At 49.7% G+C, this 21816-nt stretch overlaps 1 protein-coding gene across 4 annotated transcripts in view; it reads left to right on the forward strand.

The window, feature by feature from the left end:
- Nucleotides 1-21816, forward strand: part of B4GALT1 (beta-1,4-galactosyltransferase 1) — a 51122-nt gene that overhangs the window by 16909 nt on the left and 12397 nt on the right. For 2 of the 4 annotated variants that reach the window (XR_450513.2, XM_007176857.2), the window contains exon 2: nt 10813-11048. Coding sequence is in view for 3 of the 4 variants with exons in the window: in XM_007176857.2 (XP_007176919.1) it covers nt 10813-11048 (236 nt within the window). In the remaining variant the exon portion in view is untranslated. Of the gene's footprint in view, nt 1-10812; nt 11049-12172; nt 12951-17360; nt 17440-21816 lie in introns of those variants that run through there. The other 2 variants (XM_057548720.1, XM_057548719.1) reach the window with 2 other exon arrangements.

Raw genomic sequence — 21816 nt, forward strand, 5'->3', positions numbered from 1 at the left:
AATGAGATCCCCTTCGAGCTGGCTTCTGTGTCATTTTGGCATATCCCTTCATTCTTTGAGCATTTCCTTTCTTTTAGGCAAATCAAGATGTTCCAGGCTCCTCTTGTTAATTCTCTGACTCAGCCCTGGAATCAGCCACTTCTCCAATGCGCACTAGTTCTTTTTAGTAGATAATGGTATTTAGAAACTAAGAGCCGGGCTCCAGATGCTCACCCTTGATTATAAGGTCCATCCACATTGCCGTGTGTAATCTAGTGTCTGTGGTGTTCATCCCAATTTTCTCTCTCCATTAATGGTAGACTCCCACACTGCCTTCAACACTGCCTTCACACATACTGCTGTAAGGAACGGCCTTCTACATGTCCTTTATGGACCTATGTGTGTATTTATGCTGCTTCGAGGGTGCCAGATATGGGTCCAGAATGGCTGCCCCCATTTATGTTTCCACCAGCAGAGCAAGAGCAACTCTATAAATACTTGGCATTAACCAACTTCCTAATTTTTGCCAAACGCGTAGATAAATGGGTGAGCTCTTTTTTTTTTTTAATTAATTAATTAATTTACTTGACTGCGTTGAGTCTTAGTTGCAGCACGCAGGATCTTTCAATGCGGTGCGCGGGCCTCTCTCTCTAGTTGTGGCACGCGGGCTCTAGAGTGCGTGGGCTTAGTTGCCCAGCGGCATGTGGGATCTTAGTTCCCCAACCAGGGATGGAACCCGCGTTCCCTGCATGGGAAGGCAGATTCTTAACCACTGGACCACCAGGGAAGTCCCTGGGTAAGCTCTTGTTTTAACTTGGTTTTCTCTGATTTCAAAATGAGCTGGAGCATCTTTTCATATGCTTGATGGCCTTTGGGATTCTTCTTTGGTAAATTGCTTATTCATAATAATTCTTTGGCTGTTTTTTCACGGGGACTCATATTTTTCTTGATGACATGGAAGGTTTCCTAATACATCCTGGATACTAATCCCTTGCGGGTCTCAGACACTGCAGACCTCTTCTCTCAATCTGTCAGCTCTGTTTGCTTTGCCCATGCTATCTTTTGTTTGAACAGAAGACTTTTTTCCCCATTGTTTTGTGCCTTCTCTCACCAGTACTCTTTTTCTGTAACTATGTTAATACCCTTAGTCCCTCCGCATTTTAAATGTGCTGGTATAATTAAACTCTGCTGATTCTCCTCAGCAGTCTGTCTTATGACTTTTAGCCTCTATTAAATTCTATTAAGAATGACTTTGTCTCTTAGAGTGTAAGGCCCGCATGCAAGTATTATTCATATATTTATTCAGCAAATACATGTTGTAGACCTACTGTGTGTTAGGCACTGTGCTATATTACAGACAAGGTTTAGAGGTTATGAAACGTGCCTGTGGCTTTTCATAGGTGCAGCCGGGGTTTGAATCCTGGTCTGTGACTTTTCCTACCATGCTGCTTCCCTTGCAAATTGCATTTGGTTCCTATAGAACTGTGTGTCAAATTTCTACATCTTTTCTAACAAATGGCCTAAGAAGGTGCAGAGCAAAGTGTTCTCCCACAGCATCCTGAGGAGGGGAAAGTAATCAGGAAAGGAATGGAGGTAAATGTGGCTCTGGCCATTCGGGGCCTGGCAGGCCCGGGGCCTACCTGCTGGTGACTGACCCCAGGCTGAGAGTGCAGGACCCGGAGGAGACTGGGAGGCTGCCTCAGCCTGCAGAGGAAGGTCTTAAAATAACGCCCAGGCCTGTATCATCTAATCCTTCCTGAGAAGCTCAAATCATCCCTTCCAGAAGTGCTCTAGTTCTAAGGGGCGAGAGATACAGCATGATCATCCTGGGGCTAATTTCCAGGCAAGTTGGCCTCCCGAGCCTTTCCTGGTAGTGATAACTGTGGGCAGGCGCAGTTTTCACAAATTCCAGTGGAGGGAGGGCAGCCAGTCAGGAGAAGTGCTGGGTGAGGAGGAAATCTGCGTTTGGGCCGGAACCAAACAAAGCAGAAATTCCTCCTGGGACAGTTTTTCCCCAGAGGACAAACACTGGGAAGCCTGTTTACTGGGCTTTAAAAGCCTTGATCCCTGGGCACTGCTTCTTGACCTCAGGCCTTGCATCTCTGTGGTTCCACTGCTGGTGGAAACCTCCTTGGGTCACCCCAGGACAGACGTGTACTGTTATGCCCCGAGTTCTGGGGTCTCCCAGGGCTTCCCAGTGCTCTATCCTTGTTTCTGCTGCTCCCTTGAATTCTGAGCCATGACCATGTTTGTATAGAAATGCACTTGAGAAGGGTTTAGATCAGTGACGTCACATCAGGTTCACTTTTAGGCTCCTTGGATCAGTTGGTGGCTTGCTGGAATCCCCATGGATTCTGAACCCTAGGATTCTGAGACAGAATCCCCGTGGGCACAGTGGAGGGAGAGTAGAGGGGCACGTGAGCTGTAATCTGTTGTCTGCTGTGTAGATGCATCCATGAACATCAGAACCCTAAAGGATTAATAAGGAAAAGATAAGGACGGCTTTTTTGCAAATCCAGGAGTGTCCTTGAGGAAGCCTGTTAGTCTCTCTGGCCTTCAGTTTCCCTTATGTGTAACGCTGGGGTTGAAATATAATTCTCGAGGTCCCTCCAGCCCTGGTCTGCCAGGATTATCCACGGGTCTGTTTCAAGGTGGATCCTGACCCTTCGAGGTGATGGAGTCTGACCTTGACTTTGCTCCCTTAGGTTTAGGCCTTGGTACCCTTGGTAACAGGATCCTGGACTGAGTGACCACCCAAGGCTTTTCTGGTGATCTTAATGACCCATATTAGACTTTGAGCTTTGGGGTTATTCTCTCAAGGAACAAGTGGTATTTGGTGAAATGCCTGTTTGCTGTGGCAGCGTGAGGTTTAGGTGAGGAAATAGCAACATTTTCATTAGGAGGTTAGGCTGTCCACCGCCACACAGTCTCAAATTATAGGTCTAGAATCTGGAGGAAACTCATTTAAGATTGAGGGCGGGGGATGTGCCTGTAGATCATGAATCAGGTGCTATACCTGGAAACCAAAGGCATCTTTGGAGCCCGGAAAGGAGAGTGTTCTTGCCCTTGGTCGCCTTGGGTGTAGGCGTGTACTTAGGACAGCAATCTAGATTCTCAAGCATCACGTAGGCAAGATGGTTCCCGACTCTGCTAGTTCACATTCTTTTATTTATTTATTTATTTATTTATTTATTTATTTAATTTATTTATGGCTGTGTTGGGTCTTCGTTTCTGTGCGAGGGCTTTCTCTAGTTGTGGCAAGTGGGGACCACTCTTCATCGCGGTGCGCAGGCCTCTCATTATCGCGGCCTCTCTTGTTGCGGAGCACAGGCTCCAGACGCGCAGGCTCAGCAATTGTGGCTCACGGGCCTAGTCGCTCTGCGGCATGTGGGATCTTCCCAGACCAGGGCTCGAACCCGTGTCCCCTGCATTGGCAGGCAGATTCTCAACCACTGCGCCACCAGGGAAGCCCCAGCTAGTTCACATTCTTACCTCGTAGTTGAACAAGTGCTGTGGGGTCACCACACGTTTGCGCAGCCTGTTCTGCCAGAAACTGTCCCAAGTACAAAAGGAATGGTGTACAACTCCTGCCCTCAAGGAGACGAGGGTCTGCTGGAAGAAGCAGGGAGGTAGACTGGCACCCTCCCCCCAGGGGGGGGCTTGGATGCGTGCTTGTGAAGGTTGTGATGTTGGTACGTAAAGGGTGTTGGTAGGCATCTGGAGCAGGGACCAGTTGGCCTGAGGGAGTTGGGGAAAGCTTTGAAGTTTAAAGTTTGAACTTTGAAGGACTGCTCCCTTCACAAAGGTTTTTGAGGTAACTTATAAGAATACACACCGTAAAAAGGGTCAACATAAATAAATTAAAACAAGAGAAAGAGAAAATGTGGCTTAAAAAGTTAAGATTCGGGAAGAGTTAAAATGTAGATATTCAGGCGCTGCAGCCCAGAATAGCTATTACATCTGTCCCTTTGCAAAAGCCAAAAGTGAAACATCGTCAGAGAGCAGCCATACGCAGTAAGTTGTTTTTCTTGGTGCCTCGCTCTTAAAGAGCTTCATGGGCGTGAGAAGGAGGTGGTGGTGAACAGGTGAGCCTGTAAACCAGCGTTTCTCAAAATATACTCTAGGGACCTGCATTAAAGCTACATAGAGTACTGGTAAAAAGGCAGAGTCTGGGGCCCCAGCCCCAGACTTAGCACATCAAAAGCTCTGGGGAGGAGGATCCAAGAATCTGCAGTTTTACACGCTTCCCCAGATGATTCTTTGTGTACTCCACAATTTGAGAACCTCTGCAATAGATGGAAACCTCAACAGTATCTTGAAAGCAAATGCAATAACGCGAGTGAGGGTACTTGGCCCTTGTTTGAAGGCTGGGTGAGAATTTAATGGGAGCGAGAGCAGTGCCCAAGAACAGGCAGTTCCCCTGAGGTTCATTCCTCGCCAGGTCACTTGCAGGTCATATTTTGGAAGACCTACACAGCGTGGCAGTTCAGGCACACGGCAGGGCCGCTCCTCAGCACAAAGATGGACGGAGGAGCAGCTGGCCCCAATATGCCCGACAGTGCATATGCCTGGGGTCCAGCTTCCCCTTGGCCACCTGGGCTCTGCTCTGCAGCCTTCCTGTGGCAGGCTTTTTTATTTTTTTTTTATTTTATTTTTACTTTGTTTTTCTCTGTGCCCCCAAATGCAGGGTTCTGAGACCACAAATGTGCTCTGCTTCCTGTTGAAAAAGTGTTTTTCCCCCCAGGGTCTAATAGTGGCTTGGATGGTGAGTTGGCAGAAAGAACAGTGGGTGTTGAAATTGTATTCTGCACGCACTGTGCCCAAGACATATCAAGTCAGCCTTTGGAATAGATTATTCCTGTTTTCTGGTCACGGAGTTGTATGTTTTGAAGTCTTTATTTTGGAAGACACTTCTTTATTGAGAAAGGGATGAAGGAGGGGTCACAATTGTTGTCCTTGGGTTATATTTTTAAATATTTATTGTTCAATTTTAAAGATACACCGAAAGGTATAAAGAAAAATACCCTGAACATCTGGTTTAAGAAATAAATCATTTCCAGTACTTTTGAAGCCTTCGTGATTTAGATTTTAAAACCCAATAAGACATGGTTAATGTGAGCCTTGAGCAGTCCCATCTGGTGGCTCTCTGTCCTGTGCTCCTCCATCAGGTTTTCTCGAGGTTTATTGAAATCCTCTTGGTTGCTTGCATTGGTGGCAGGGAGACTAGCTGTGCCCCATTCACTCAGCTCAGATTTGTTGGCGTACTCCGTGTCCACGGCAGCCAAGTGGACACTCACAACTCTTCTCCCAGAGAGGAGCTGAGGGGCCCAGTGGAGTCAGCTGCTTCTCTGCAAAGCTTTTCTTGACTCTGTTCCCTGGCCCCGGAGTTGACTCCCCTTCCTTTGTGCCATTTCAGCTGTTCTCACCACTGTCACCCTCGCCATCGTTGTTTGCTTTGCTGGTCTCCCCCCTGCCAAGGGCAAAGACCTCTTCTTAACCCAGCCCCACTGCTGCATGCCTGGCACCAACTGGCATGTGGTGTGTGCTAACCAGGTGCATGGTTGAATGGATGTGGTGCTATGAGTGTTTAAAGAAGGCGGAGGAAAAGTAAGAACCAACCTTGAGTGGGTCTAAGAAGGCTTCCTAGGGGAGGTGATGTTTGAGCTGAGGCCAGGCAGCTGTTGGATTGGTGATAAGGAAGTCCTTGGAGAATTCTGGAGAGCTTCTCTTCCCTGAAGGACTGGGGAGAAGATTTGGGATGAGCCCCATGCAGTAGATGGTGCTTCTCATTTTTAGTGTAAGGGGTTACAAGGGGCATCATGAGTTGGTGGGACCACTGCAGACAACCGTCATTCCCAAGCCTGGGGATTTAGTAGTGCCTGGCTTGGCTTCCAGCATACCTCTGGCCGTCGGAAGACTGGTACAGAGAAAAATGGCTCACCCACAAGAGCCTGAGGAACGACACTGTAGTGGGGCTGAGGGGTGGGCAGTGGGAGAGATGGCTTGAAGGGGGGCTATGCCATACTGTTAGGTCTGAGGCTTGACCAAGGAAGAGATTCCAACATCTCAGCTTGTTGAACCACAAAGCTCTGGGCATTGTCTAGTTCCCAAATCAGTGAATTTCATTGCTCAAGAAAAATTTTTTTTTAAAACTTGGAGGACTGACCCATGGCTGCAAGTAAGGGTGTTTTAAAAAATTAAATTAAAAAAGATCAATCCAGCATCAAAATCCACTGTGATCATTTCATAAAAGAAAGGGGATTTTAACATTTAAAGAATAAGAAGCACTTCATCTTGGAGGAATGGGCATTCTGATATATTGATTACATTGAGCTTAATGAAGGACCACTTACATTATCTTTGACCATTTTGTCTCAGGCTCGTGAAACATTGTCACCGCTCCACGTCAGGCCAAGGACTGTCTTGACCCATTGGCTGGTCAGTTGGGAAGCAGTGGCTAGATGTTCCAGCCTCTTTTGCTGAGGCTGGAGGAATGAACGAGTGGTTCAGCCAGCATGGAAGTGAGGCAGGGAGTCTGTGCTGGGCTGGCTCTAGATTCACAGGGTTTTTGATGGAGGGGCATATGTGTGTTTGGGTTTGCCGTGCTGGGCAAGGGAGCAGTGGAATCTGTCTGAGTTGAGTTCACACATTGAAGTTATTGAGCGACTTACATGCAAGGCTGTGACCTAGACTCCCAGCTGAGAGGCCCACGTGGCAGGGCTTTAGTGGGGGGAGCCGAGGACAGGCTCACATCTGCTCATCTGCTTACGTAACCCTGCTTCCCAGCTCTTAGAGCCAAGAAAACACACAAGCCGGCCCAGCAGGGCCGAGGGCTTGTGGTAGCACGCGCCACGCGCTGCACAGCAAGGGGGCCTTGGCTCGGCCCGAGGACCGTCAGGAAGCCTCAGCCCTCCGCTTCCTCCCCACGCCTCTCCCGAGGCCCCCGCGGTGGCTCTGAGACCTGCTGGCAGGTCTGTGTAGTTCTAGGCAGAGCTGGTCACTGCCCTCTTGGAGTCTGAGCTCTTTGGACTTTCTAATTAGGGCAAAGCCAGGTGTGCCACGCAGGGCATCCCCTGCCGCGTGGCAGGAGGCGTGCCGGGCGTGCAGGGAGGCCTCCCGGCTAGCGCCGGCCCCAGGAAAGCATTCAGCTCCGGGTCTGGTGCCACCACAGCTGCCAAGCACTGACCCGTCTCAGGGGTGTGAACTGGGAGGGGGCGGGGGGGAATCTCAGAGCGGTGGCAGCTTCAAGGAGAGAAGGCAGGGAAAAGAATTGCCAGATTGGGCAAGATGGGTGTCAGGGTGCTCTAGATGTGTGGGAGACATGGCGGGGTTGTGAGAGGGCACAGGGAGGAGTAGGGGAGTGAGAAAGAGGCTGTTCGGTGCTCAAGCTCTGCATGGGGCCACTGGGGCAGCAAGTCCCTCGGACAGCCTTGAACCAGGGTAGTTTTCACGTGGGTCCTGCCACGCTCAGCAGGGGGCTCCTTGAAGTCAGGAACTGTCCTGTCCATCCCATCGCCTCCCGCCTCCCTGACCTGGCCCACCACCTGGCACACAGTAGGTGTCCAGAAAGGATTGATTGAAACGAATTGAAAGTGGCCTTGACACACCACAGAAAATGTTTACCTTAAACAAACTCTTCAGAAAAGACTCTGGCTTGATGGTTGAGTAGGCGCCCGTGGATGGACGGTCACATGCTGTTAACCCCTATGCGGGAGCTGAAGGAAGAGGAGGGGGATGGAAGATGGACCACCCAGGTTATCAGCTCCCATAATTGGGTAGACTGTTATCTGCTGCTGAAGGAACTCTGGAGCAGAAGCGGATTGGCCATAGGTGGTGGTGGTGGTGGTGGTGAGGTTAAATAAGTGTTCATGTGAGTTCCAATCCCTGCAGTTTACAAATGGAAACCAGTATCCTGAGAGTGGCTGGTAGTCGCCCAAAGATCATCCAACAAGTCACTTGTAGAGCTGAACTAGGACCCAGGCAGCCTTTCTCCTGACCAGGAAACTCTACCTCAGGACCATCTTTCTGGAACTGCTGAAGGGGTGAAATTAAGACGCTTCTAGCCTGCAGGTGTCTGCTCCAGGGAGGGTGGGCAGACCAAATGTGAATTCCTGTTTTCTGGGTTGGTTTCACAAGTTGTGAGAAGGTTGGTAGGGTGACAGTCCAGATGCCTCTTGGGTTCCCAAAAATGGAGTTATGTTTAGCAGCATCTTCAGAAGCAAAAGTGGGGCGGGCTGGGGATGGGGTGCAGATGTCGTGGGGCCTTCTGAAGTGAGAAGAGCCCAGTGACAGATCTTCTTTTCATGTTTTTCACAAGTGCCCTCGTGAAAAGTGCCCTTGTGCAGCAGGGTCTCCCAGAAGGCTTTGCCCAGGGTTGGGGAGTAGAGCAACCCAGGCCTGCTGGACCCTGTGGGAAAGGGCTACCTCCATGAAAGCCCCAAGGCTTGTGAAGATGGGCGGTCCGGCTCCCCTCTGCCCATCTTGCCCAATAAGAATCCCTTGGGCTCCTTGTTATTTACGTGGGTCCTTCCCAAGATCTACCGAGTCAGGTTCTCTAGGGGAGAGGCCTGAGATTCCATATTTTTACTGATTACTTCACATGATTCTGATGATAGAATGTGTTCACACTCCTCACATTTTTCTGTGGAGACAATGGCCAGGCTGACCCCTTACTTAGTTCTGGGGCATAGTACCTACTCACCTGAGGGCACCCTGGGAGGTTGGAGCTGGGTCAGCAGGCAGTCATGTGAGGGACTGATCTGTGAGGCTTCTTCCTCCAGAGACCGAGGTGCACGGCCAGGCAGAGACTAGGGCTTTTGATCCCTGAAGACCCCCTTCCTGCCGCACAGGGTCTGCCGTCTGTGCTCTGTGGGAATGAGGAGAGCAAAAGGACAAGGCCAGACTGGGGCTTCGATTTTAAGATCCTAGTCTCTCAATGACGTTAGAGGAAAGAGGGAAGAGCGTTTCTGGCAAAGGGAAAAGTGTGGGCATAGGCACAGTTTATAGGAACGGGAAGGGGGGTAGAGCTGAGACTGAAAGGCCTTGTTGCCAAGCTAAGAGGCTTAGCCCTACCTTGTCCAGGGCTATAGCCTTAGAGCCATCGGAGGGTTTTAGCAGGAAAGTGATAGGCTCAGAGCTGTGTCTCAGAAGAAAATGAACTAATGGGAGCAGGTGCTGTGATGATAGAACTGGGTCAGCGTCAGAGGGAGGGAAGGTGTGAGGAGTCCTGGGGATCCAGGAGAGGGGAGAGGAGGAGGAGATGCAGGTCCACACCTGCTGACAGGCAAGAGGAGCGAGAGTCACAGCTTCCTTTTCTTGGGCTGCCTCATTTCAGGAGGGTGAGTGATCCCTGAAGACAAGAGGTGCTTGGAGAGCTACATACTATTGACAAACAAACAGGGCGACAGAGGGCTGCACACTGGACCCTGGGTGGTTCTCACCAGCATGTTTCAGGTGAACTTGCTCTGAGTTTGTGGTCTGGGTCTGGCTTCTGTTCTGTAGTGTTTAGGTTCCTTCCTTTGTTCCTGTGGATAGTTTACTCCATAGGTAAAGCTGGTTATGCTAGAGTAACGGTTCCTAAAGTATGTTCCCTGATAAAATGATTCTATGGCCAAATTTTAGGAAGTGGTGGGGTAGATAAAGTGAACTTCTTGACTGCACAGCTTCTCAGAGCTTTTGGTATGCATTATGACTTTCCAGAAGCAAGATTTAGTATGCAGCGTTCCCAAACTTATTTGACCAGGGGACGTGTTCTTCCATTGAGCATCTCACTGGGACTAGTGTTTCCTGGAACCCACTTTGAGAAAGTCTGGCCTACAGGAAATACTGGGGGCCTGGGTTCAAGTGTTGACTCTGTTCCCAATTCCCTGTGTGTCCCTCGGCTAGTCATCTTTCTCCTGCCCTCTCCATGTGTGCTGTGGCAGGGGTGGTTGTCAGACTTGGAGGAGTGAGGTCCTCTCTCAGCTCCACCTGTTTCTACTTGGGAGATGGGGACTTTCATGCCTGTATCTGGATCTTCACCCTTGCCTTTTCCTCTACTACTAACCTGCCACTACCTCACAAGCCACCATCCACGTCTCATCAATTTGTCTTCTGAGCCCAGAGCTCTCTTACTAACTTAGTTCTCTCATTTGGAACCATGTTCTTCTAGGCCAGAAACTTCGGAGTTGCCCCTGACTTTTCCTCCCTTCTTCATCCCCTACTTATTCTAAGCATTCTTCTTTGATGTTTGTTCTGGCTGTTTCTTCTCCCTGCTACCCCTTAGCTCCTCCAGTCCCTCCCCGTCGAGTTTGTTTCATCTGTGCTTCACTTCCGTTCCTGAGACATGGGTTACTCATGCCACTCTCTGCCGCCTTGTAATTTCAGGCTCATTTCCTCCACAGGGACCTCCCCAACACACACGCAACACTTTCCCCCGACTAGGTTAGGTTCAGAGAGATGATGTAAGTCATCTGTCCAAGGGCACACAGCTGGGAGGTGGCAGAGTTTCAACCTCAGGATTTCTGAGAAAGTGCTTACAACAGCTTGTCAGGAAGTCTGAGCAGGAATTACTCCATTTCCATTTTTCGGTTGAGCAACATAGAGTCTGAGAGGAGTGGGTCCTAGGAAGGTGAAGTGCTTCAGAGGGTGACCAGCTGTCTGGGTTTGCCTGATACTGAAGCGTTTCCTGGGATGGTCAGTCACGCTAGTGCTGGACGTGGTACCCAGTGCTGGGCCAGAGTGCCTTTTCCACAGCCACACTGCCTCCCAGGAGGAGATGCTTCCAGCGGTAACGGCCTGGCCACCTGCAGAGTCCTGTGGCCTGATATCTTCTCCTTCCCTCCACCTCTCTAGTTGGCCCCATGCTGATTGAGTTTAACATACCTGTGGACCTGAAGCTTGTGGAGGAACAGAACCCGAAGGTGAAGGTGGGTGGTCGCTACACCCCCAAGGACTGCATCTCTCCTCACAAGGTGGCCATCATCATTCCGTTCCGCAACCGGCAGGAACACCTCAAGTACTGGCTGTATTATTTGCACCCAATCCTACAGCGTCAGCAGTTGGACTATGGCATCTATGTTATCAACCAGGTGAGGTCTGGGAAGATGGAGGGAGGGAGGGAAGGAGTGTACACGTGTGTGCGTGTGCGTGCGTGTGCGTGTGTGTGCGTGCGTGCGCGTGCTTGTGTACTCAAATATGTGAGTAATGAGGGGTGAAGGAATGGAAGTGATTTTTTAGACATCTGGCATTTTGCAACTCCACTACCACCACCACCCCCCTCCTTATCTTGGTGCAAATGAGCTAAATGCCATACAGTGTTGTTTTTGTTTTTGTTTTCCCAAGAGTATAACTTTCGTATTTCAAGTTTATCCTGAATACCTAAATTCCTATCTTTAGACTATAACCTCCCAGCTGATCTAAATACCAAATTCCCTTGAAATTCATCTGAAGAGACAGGATGCATTTCCATTTCTAAAAGGTCCAGTGTCCATTTCATTTCAAGATAAACTCTGGGTCTGCTTGTAGTAAGTTAGCTTGAGTAGTAAGATTGCTAGCAGTTGACAGCTTCCATCAAAGTTGAGGGACTTTGTGGGCCTTCCTTGGACCAGAAGACTTGCTTAAGAAAAACCCTGCCATCAAGGAACACTTGTCTGATGCCAGTGAGCACATGTTGACCATGACAAGATTCAGGAGCCCGTTATTAAAGCAATGGCAGTGAGCGCCTGGAAGAGGAAGCCACCATCACCAGGAGCCAGCAGAGATTACTAGGAACAGGCCACGCCAGCTGCATCTCCTTTCCCGCTTTGACAGTTGTTTTACCAGTAGATGAATGATACACTGTAGACACCGTGTCAGATCTTATTCATCGAGGCATCTGGTGGCCTCCCACAAATCTGCCTGAGCAGAGGAGAGACAGCTGTGGTCTGGATGGCGTATAAACTAGATTAGATTAAAATATATACTTGGGTAAAGAGTGTAAAAGATAGTTAGTGATGATGCCAAGTTTTTGAATTTAGGTGACTGTGGTCAAGGAAGACTTGGTGTGGGCGCCCGCAGGGAGAACGCGAATGTATAGAAAGCTTGTATTTTAGGTGAATGTGAGATTTCCCTTCAATTATAAAGTCAAAACAAATATTGGACCAGTGAAATTTAGCCACTATCTTAAATTCCTATGACATGTTTATATAGATATTCCCCACGTTTCCAATAACAGATTTCCAAACGTCCTACACCAGCTATTTCCTCCTGCCTGCCCCAGTCCAAGCTGGCAGAACAACTAAGCAAGCCAGCTTGGACCAGTGGCCCCGCTGTGCCGGCTAACACTGGACACTGCCTAGGATGGGGCTTCTCCCAAAGTGTGCTTTCCGAAATGGAGATCTGAGGCCAAATGCATCTGAGGAATGCTGGACTGAACAACATGAAGCAGGTTTCATTCCTGCAGAGCCTTCAGCATACTGGTGTACGTGACAGCCTCCAGAAGGACTCTGCACATAGTGTTTCCTGAGCTCATCTGACCGGAGAGCCGTTTTCCAAGAACCATCTCAAGAGAAGAGTGTTCTGTGAATTGAACGTTGGGGGACGCAGGCCTGCATTAACACCTCCTCCCCTCCCACCTCCTTACTTTCCTTAGGATACTGAGAAACACCCCCAATGCCTATCTTTTCCCCCATGTATCTCAGCATCAGAAGTATTTTATTTTTTGTTTTTCAAACATTTACGTCTTTTTTTTTCTTTTTTTCCTTACGCAGGTTTTTAATTGTAAAATACAATATGCCTACTGAGAAGTGCACAGAACAAAACTGTCAGTGTAACAAATAAAAAGAGAGTACTTACATAACCACTACTCGAATCTGAAAGTACTGATACTTGTCAATATCTCAACAACCTCCATACCCTTTTCTCATCACAAGCTCCTTCCCTCTTCCCGGTTAAACGCCATCCTCACTACTTGACAATCATTTCCTTTAACCTGCCTGCATCCGTAACAAAAGAGTTTAGTTTTTTCAACATCTAACTTTATTTATTTTTTCACACACACACACACACACACACACACTGTATTTTATTTTTACAAGAGATAAATAAACTGACACCAAGCATTGTAACATTTACGTCTTTTTTTCCTCTAGTCTTGTCAGTATCGTCGTCTCTCCCCCACCCCATCCCCCTTACCCCTGCCCCAGTGCGTGTCTTTTTGCTTCTTCATCTTTTCCTTCTCTTCCAAGGGTTAACTTTTCACCTTCGGTGAATAATTTCCTCTTTATCTCCCTCTCCCCCAGTTAATCTAATTTCTTCTGCTCCAGCTCTGCCCTGATTATTTCTTTGGGAAAATATGATCTGACTCCCGGGTAACCAAGTCATAAAGAAACTTGAAGTCTGCTCTACCTTTCCAGTGAAGAATATCTTGTATGGTATCTGTAAAGAACCCATAATAAAGTGATGATAGGAAACCTAAGCCTTGAAAAGAAAGAGGTGGGAGGGGAAACATTTGGAGCGTGCCCCGCCTACAGATTAGGACCTTCCTGTGTTCTCTGCTTTACTGTTATAGTAAGGGAAAGGGAGTTCATAGCATCTGGCTTGGGCTTTGTGTACCATTTGTTGAGCAAATAGGCCTCTCAGCGTCTTCCTGTCTCAGACACACTGCTGTCATTTTGATGCTTCATTCACCACCACCCCCAACACATACCCCATTTAAGATGAGAAAGTGCTTAAAATAGGAGGGGCCCCTGAGACATCTAGTCCAGGGGTTCTCAGACAGCTTTTTAAGAACAAAACCTCTTCCTGCCGCTTTAAAATCCTCCACAGCCCCCCATCCACAGTGGGTCACAATGGTGCTCTTCTACTCGAAGTGGGGGCCATGTCCCCATCTCTGTCCCCTGACTTCCCCTTCAGTCTTTGCTGGGGTTCACGTGTACCCCTGAGGCCAGATAGTGTGAAAACTGTTCTATCTTGCAGGTGAGGAAACTGAGGCTCGGAGAGGGGAAGTGACGGGTAGGAAGCCACGTAAACCACAGTAGGGCTGCAGCTCAGAGCCCAGTGCCCGTCTCCGAGTGCCCTCTCAGTGCGTCAGCACTCACTCCCTCCTCAAGGCCATTTAGTCCCTCCTTCTCAAAGCTGGGTGTCCAGGGCTGGGGGTGAGCACCCGGCGCAGGCTACCCGGGTTCCGGCTCGGCTGCTTGCCAGCTCGGTGACCTTGGGCTTGAGTCCTTCACACCTCGGTCTCCTCAGTGGTGGGAGGGCAAGGTCTTAGTCCTTATTAGCACACAGGGCTGTGACAGCACCCGGCACACAGTGAACCCTCGGTAAACATTAGCTGATTTGAGTTCCTTCTCCCCCCACCCCCTGCCCCATCCCGTCCCCTTCTTCCTGCCTATTTTCTCTGCCCAGGACTGTGGTGATAAACTCCTTACTGCTCTCTCCCCGCCTCCTGCTTCACCCCCACTCAATGCCAGCGTTCAGACCCTCCTTCCCACTCGTGTGGCCTCCGTGGGGTCAGAGAGTGGACTTAGGGACCACGGCAAGCCCACCAGCTTCTTCAGAGAAGGGTTGTGTCTCAAGCTCCACACACAGGGGTGAGCTTTCACGGGCTTTTGTGGCTCCTACCCTGTCCATACTAAGCTATTAACCACTTTCGTTTGGTTTAGTCCCCTCCAGTCACTGTAATAACTTCCATCTCACAATAAGCGGGGTACAGGTGGGTGGTGTGCTTTACGGGTTGAGTAAACCTGGAGAAGCAGCAGCATTACTGTTGGTTCTCAGTGTCCAGCTCTCTTCCTGCCCTGCCCGGCCGGCATCTGAACATCCCATTAGGGTTCTGGCAGGTCCAGCCTCTTGGAGCCAAGGGTGCTTCTCTGAGAGGCACAGGTGTCCTGCCCAAGGTCCAGCACTGGGACCCTGGTGCGGAGGAGGACATCAAGACGTCGTAGCAGATGGGAGGTGGGGTGCACACTACACTTCTTCATACTTTAATTGGGAAGGGAAACCAGAAAACCACCAAAGGTAAGGGGAAGGCAGGTTGTCACCTGGCAGCACTAGCCCTGAATAAGAAATACAGGATGTTTGTGGGATTAGCCGCCATGGGAATTAACAAACGGGTGAGGAATGCAGGCCCAGCTGGCCAGGTGGGCTCGTAATAACCATGGCAGCCCTTTGCCCCAGAAGCAGTGCCCAGGATCTGTCTCTCTGATTCTGTTTGTATATCCCCTGGTGCCTCTGATCTCACTCAGCTGCCTACAATTTTTCTAGTTCTGGCCGTGTCATGCCCTCTCTAAACTCTTCACTATGTCCCTGCCGTCCACAGGCGAGGGTCTAAAGGGCCTGAAGGCCTGAGCTTGGCATCTGAGGGAGGCCCTCTGCAGCCCACCCTGACCGACCTCCGGCCACCTCCTCTCAGGCCTCCTTCACACCTTTAGGCCACAGCCATGCTGGACTCGCCACCATCCCCGAGACACGCCCAGCTGCCCTCCTGTACCTTTGCTTATGCTGCACCGTCCACCTTCCCCCTGCATGCCTCCCCTTCCCTCCCCTGGTTGCTCTCTTTCTGGCCACTATGGGAGGCCCTCCCCAGCCTTATTAGCTCTGTGAAGGCCTGGAGTGGAGCCGACTTCTCCATCCGAGCTGTCCCAGGCCACATTGTGCTTTCTAGTGAGGGGTTGAGAGTGGAGGGATGATTCCCTATGTGCGTGTTCTCCCCTCCCAGCGGCCCTTAGACCCTCAGGTCTGACTTGCTCGTCTCCCTGACCACGCAGCTCCATGCACGGTCCACCGCAGGGTCAGGGTTTGGAGCACGGAGTTGCTTCCTATGGCTCCTGCCCTTTTACTTCCACCTGCTCTCAGGACCCCTTGCTCTCAGTTCTCTGGAGAGGTCTGTGTCTCTTAGAAGTGAAGTCTCCTTTCCCCTCCAGGCCAGGTCATGACCCTCGGGAACCTGCACAGCCTGCTCCCTCCGCTCCCTCCCCCGGGCCTCTCCCCAAAGCTTCCTGTTCCTGGTGCACCAGGGGTGACCTCCCTTTTCAGGAAAAATGCAGAGAACCTACTCTAAGCCCTGTGGTGTTTGATGGTCATAAAACTTTGTGGTCTTTGGGACTGAACCTCTTTCACGGTCTCACTTTGAATTCTGGCCCTAACAGCCCCTCAGTGAGGCAATGGGTACTCCCACCGTCCCTGCTGAGGGAAGGCTTCCGGAGGGGAGCAGCTTGCTGGGGGTCCCATGACGGCTGGGTGGCAGAGCTACGATTTGGACAGAAATCACCCGAGGCCTAAGGAATTCCTCACCTTGCCACGTGTATTCCCCTCACTGGGGAACAGCTCCACATCCACTTGGCAACGCCCCCATGAGTCCCACTGGGTCACGAGAGGGGGGCAGCAGCTTTGGAGTAGCAGCCTCAGAACCTCCTGGAAGGCTTGCCCAATTGTCATGCTTACAGGTAAAACCTGGCCTGAAAGGGGGCCCCAGCTCGCACCTCAGGAGTCTCCGTCTAGCTTTGGAATTTTTTCCCTCTTCCTTTTCATCTGTGCACAGTCGTGAGGTGGTTCTAGGCTGCTTGTCTGAGACCAAGTGTGGGCAGGTTTGGAGACCACCCTTTGCACGCTCAGTGAGTGAGAGCATCTGTCACCGCCCCTCAGCAGCTTACCTCTGTCACTGGGCCAGGCAGCTGGTTCCTAAATGAGGCCAAGACGAATTAGAGTGAAGGAGGCTCGTGAGGACAGCTGCCTGGTCCTGAGGCCCCCCTGGTTTCGTTTCATCTTGACTGTGTCTATTTACCATCACCCCGCCCTGCCTTCCATTTCCTGCCCGAGCTGGCAGCACCCAGATTGATGTGTGTAGGAGTGGGGCTCGGGAGGGGTGAGGCCAGTCCTGTTCTGTAACACCCCCTTGCTGCGGATATCTGTACCCTACCACTGCTTGCGTGCTGCCCCAGTGATTGGTCGTTTCCTTTGCTGTGTGTTTTCCCCTCTCTCTGTCTGTGGCTCGCTCCAGTCTCCTGGGGAACGTGTAGAAGCACTTACAGGTACTCCAGTCTCCCGGGGAATGTGTAGAAGCACTTACAGGTACTCGCAGAGCTGGGGAATTGCCTCCCTGGGCATTGTTCTGGGAAATGTCATTTTCTCTGTTCACCATTGACTTCGTGACAGGGAACGACAGCTTATTAGGAATTTGCCTTTGCCCTGGAACAAGGGTGGTCACAGCCTGGACATTTGCCTCTCCTCCTTACGTCTCTCCCTTGCAGCCATCTTTGTCTCTTTTTTCTTTTTCTTTTTTTTTTTTTCCTTCTAGTGGGGGCCTTTTGCTTTTATTTGTTAATCCTGTTTGTAGCAAAGCAAGCTGAAGGAGGACCTCCTCTCTGTGATCTGCTTCTTGCTCTCCACCTACTTCCTCTTCTGTGCCCTTCACCTCCTAGAGAGAGAAAGAAAGAGAGGAATGCCGACCTAACTACTGCTGTGACTGCTGCTGCTGCTGCCACCACTGCTGCCACCCTGGTAATGTCCACGTGCCCCCAAACCCAACTCAGAGCCCAGGCCCTGCTGGTCAGGGGGAAGCTGTGTAAATAATCCTGAGAGTGTGCCGTCTCGAGCCCCGGGGTCTCCCGGGCAAGGCCACGGCCTCTGTGGGCTCACTCAGAAACGCTGAGGCTGGTGGGAGCCAGCCTGTTGGGCAGAGGTCGAAGAGACTTTGCCTTAAACACAAGCCACAGTTGTGCTCATACTGTATGTGTATCTACTTTTGTATCTTGCTTTTTTTTCTTAAATTCTATATCATCAGCATCTTCCCATGTTATTTCATAGTCTTCATAATCATCACTTTCCATGCCTTCATAGTAGCTGAACATGTAGCGCTACCATACTTAACATAGACATTCCTATATTAGAAGACATTTAGATAATTTCCACTTTCTCACTAGTGTAAATAATACCGTAATGAACATCTTTCAGTCTGCAGCTTATTCTGTGTTTGCTTCTTCCACATTTAGATTCATTTCCCCAGGCTAGATTTCGGATACGAGACTATGGGTTCAGAAATGGTTTAAACATTTTTCTGGTTCATGACATAAGTGGCCAAATTGCTTTCTGAAAAAGAAGCCTTTATTTTCTAAGTGTTTTTCTGCAGAAAATATCGTCTCGGTGCCTTGGGCCCTGGGAGAGAGGCAGGCATCCTGCTATGGCTGCTGTTGAGCTGGGGTTTTAAAGCTGTTCTCTGTGTTTACCTTGCCCAGAATCCCTGCTAAGCTGTTCTATTAGCTCAGTTCTCTCTGAAGGTACCTTATGGCTCTGACGTGTGTTCTAGTCCAGGAGGGGCCAGGGATGTGCTCACTCTTGTGACTAATGACTTTGGCAAACAGAGAACCACCCCCTCAGCATCCTGAACCTGAAAGGGCCCGTTTCCTTCACTTGCTGGGAGAAGAGCTTAAGTCTCAGATCGGGTTTTACTGAGGGCCCTGTCCAAGCTCAGGGCTACCATATTATTATGGTTCAAAGCCAGAGACCCAACTGTTGTGAAATCATGGGTGCGTGGATATTTGCCCTCCACAAACTCAGCATTTGTATAATCCCAGTAATTCTCTGGAGATCACCTCTCAGCCAGCCTGTCTACCATCCCAAGGCCTGCAGGTCAGTCCTGCCGCAGGGCTGCCCGGCCAGAGCGTCCTCTGCTTTCCTACCACCCATTCGGCCTAGGTCTTTCCTTTTGGCGTCTGAGTGGGCACAGAAAAGCATGAAAGAGGGTATTTCTGCAAACATTTGCACTGCCTGCAGACCTGCCTCTGGATCTGTGGGCTTGAGAGCCTGTGGGTTACTGTCGGTATTGCGGGGGTGGCTTTGTGATGGGCAGGGCATGTGTACAGAAGCAAAATTGTCTTTCCCATCACATAGAAATTCTGATTCTTTGAGATTCTGGGCTTCCGGTTGATGTTTCCAACCTCATTGCTGCTGTGTCTCTTGGTGGAGGAGGGGCCAGGTATAGTCAGCCCCCAAGCCATCATGGTCGGGGGATATGTGTGCTGGTGTACACACTGGGGACTTACGTCCAGGGAAGCCAGGATGGTTTGGTGGATCTTCTAGAGACTGTTAGAACTTGGACAATTGGGGCTGTGGTTTTCTGTAGCTGGTCATCTGTCCCCTGTTGCAATCAGGGAAAGGCTGCTCTTGCCTTAACCACAGGATTTGCCTGGGGATTAGACCAGATTTTGGTACCTTTCCTGAAAGCCCCACAAAGGCTGCTTGCAGGTGCAGTACACAGGCCGAGGGAGCAGGTGAGGCATGAAATGGGGAAGTGGAATCCTTGCCTTAGCCCTTCCGGGGAGGCATTCTCTGCTTGCCCAATGCCATTGCCTCGTCTCCGATGTCTCTCACATGAATCATGCAACAGCTTCCAAACTGGTCTTGCTGCCCTCATTTGGGGAGCAGGGCACAAATCCCTCCTTGACGCACAAAGCATAATTCTTTTTTTTTTTTTTTTTAATTTATTCATTTATTTATTTTTGGCTGCGTTGGGTCTTTGTTGCTGCACGAAGGCTTTCTCTAGTTGAGGCAAGCGGGGGCTACTCGTTGTGGTGGCTTCGCTTGTTGCAGAGCATGAGCTCTAGGCGCGCGGGCTTCAGTAGTTGTGGCACGCGGGCTCAGTAGTTGTGGCTGGCGGGCTCTAGAGTGCAGGCTCAGTAGTTGTGGCGCACGGGCTTAGTTGCTCCACAGTATGTGGGATCTTCCCGGACCAGGGCTCAAACCCGTGTCCCCTGCACTGGCAGGCGGATTCTTAACCACTGTGCCACCAGGGAAGCCCACAAAGCATAATTCTTGTTTAAAACCGCAAGGGCTCCTGAATAAAAGATGAAACCTTGAGTAATTTAGCAGAGTTCCCAGCCTCCCTCTCCCCGACCATGTTTTGGTCCACATCCACCTTCATGTCTTATTCTGGCTTTCCCAGTCTGTATTTCTTGTAGTTCCTTGAATGCTCTCTTTTCCTCACAGCCTTTACAAATGCTGCTCGCTCTTCTAGGAATATTTTTCTCATGCCTCCCAACTAAACTTGGCTAACTTCTTCGAGGCCTTCTCTGATTTTCTAGAATTGGGTTTGTGTTTCCACCTCCACTTCTCCATGTGTGCCGGGCTCCGGAGCTCCTTCTCTTCCCTCCCGGGTTACTATCCACCCTAAAGAGCTCATCGCCCCATGACAATTGCCTGTTTAACTTGGAACTCCTCAAAAGCAAGGCTTGTGTCTTTTCTTTTTCTGTATCCCTACTGCTAAGCATAGACTAGACACCCAATAAATGACAAGAATGATATATGAGAAAGAGGGAGAAACAGGACCCTCCGGTCCTCTCCTGTCTCTGGAGCTGGCTTGTCTTTTCTTTCTTTTTTGATCACTTAATTGAGATATAATCACATACCATACAATTTACCTATTTTAAGTATATAATTCAGTGGCTTCTTAGTATACTCAGAGTTGTGCATCTGTCACCACAATCAGTTTTAGAACATTTTCATTAAGCCAAAAAAAAAAACAACACCCTGTACTTCTTAGCTACCAATTCCTCCATTCCTTCCAGCCCTAGTAGCCACTAATCTACATTCTGTCTCTATGGATTTGCCTATTGTGGACATTTCATATAAATGGAATCTTATATGTGATCCTTTGTGACTGGTTTCTTTCACTTAGCATGGTGTTTAAAATTTTTTTGTGGATGTGTTTTCATTTCTCTTGGGTATATACCTGGGAGTAGAATTGCTGGATCATATGGTGACTCTTTGTTTATCCATCTGAGGAACTCCAGACTGTTTTCCAAGATGGCGGCACCATTTTATATTCCCACCAGCAGTGTATGAGGATTCTGTTTTCAGTGGACATACTACTTGCCTTCCCTTATGTTTAGTATAAATGAGGGCTCTAGAAAAAGGTTTTAATGCCCTAGAGAGCCATCTGATGCTTTTTTTATTTTTTTAAATAAATTTATTTATTTATTTATTTATTTTTGGCTTCGTTGGGTCTTCGTTGCTGCACGCGGGCTTTCTCTAGTTGCGGCGAGCGGGGGCTACTCTTCATTGCGGTGCGTGGGCTTCTCATTGTGGTGGCTTCCCTTGTTGTGGAGCGTGGGCTCTAGGCACGTGGGCTCAGTAGTTGTGGTTCATGGGCTCCAGAGCACAGGCTCAGTAGTTGTGGCACACGGGCTCAGTAGTTGTGGCACACGGGCTTCGTTGCTCCGTGGCATGTGGATCTTCCCGGACCAGGGTTTGAACCCCTGTCCCCTGCATTGGCAGGCGGATTCTTAACCACTGTGCCACTAGGGAAGCCCCATCTGATGCTTTTTAAGACATTTGTCCCTGCCGCCCAGATCTGCCAGAAGGGCACTGGGTTTGCTGCGTGAAGTGTCTAAGGGTGTAGACTCTGCCAGGCTTCCCACCTCACGTCTCCTCCCTCTACCCCAGGCCAGCACGCCTGACCAGGCCCGGGCTTCTGTCCTCTCTGGATTGATCGTTGTTGGCTTTGCTTGACTGATACACCCACTGTCAGGATTGTATGCCCCGTCATAAACAGTTTACAGGCTTTTCTGCGAGCTTTGGTCAGTGAGATAGTTGCCCTGTCCAGCTGTGGGAATGTCATATTGGTTTTTGGCCTTTCTTCTTTCTCCCTGTTCTCTCCCTCTGTTAAGAGGAGCCAGTTGCCCTAGAAGGAATGGATAAGTATAACTAACTCTTGTCTATCAACGTAAGATGAAGCCTGCACTTAAAAAGCTCGGCCTTTCAGAGGGACACTTGCTCCCAGTGCACCAACTTCTCTATGCCAAGTATGACTTCCCAAGCTTATCACACATCTCTCAAGGTCTCTCTGACTTTTTTCTGCTGCTATAGAGGTCCTGATCATAT

This window comes from Balaenoptera acutorostrata, chromosome 6 (assembly GCF_949987535.1).
Source record: "Balaenoptera acutorostrata chromosome 6, mBalAcu1.1, whole genome shotgun sequence".
Taxonomy (NCBI): domain Eukaryota; kingdom Metazoa; phylum Chordata; class Mammalia; order Artiodactyla; family Balaenopteridae; genus Balaenoptera; species Balaenoptera acutorostrata.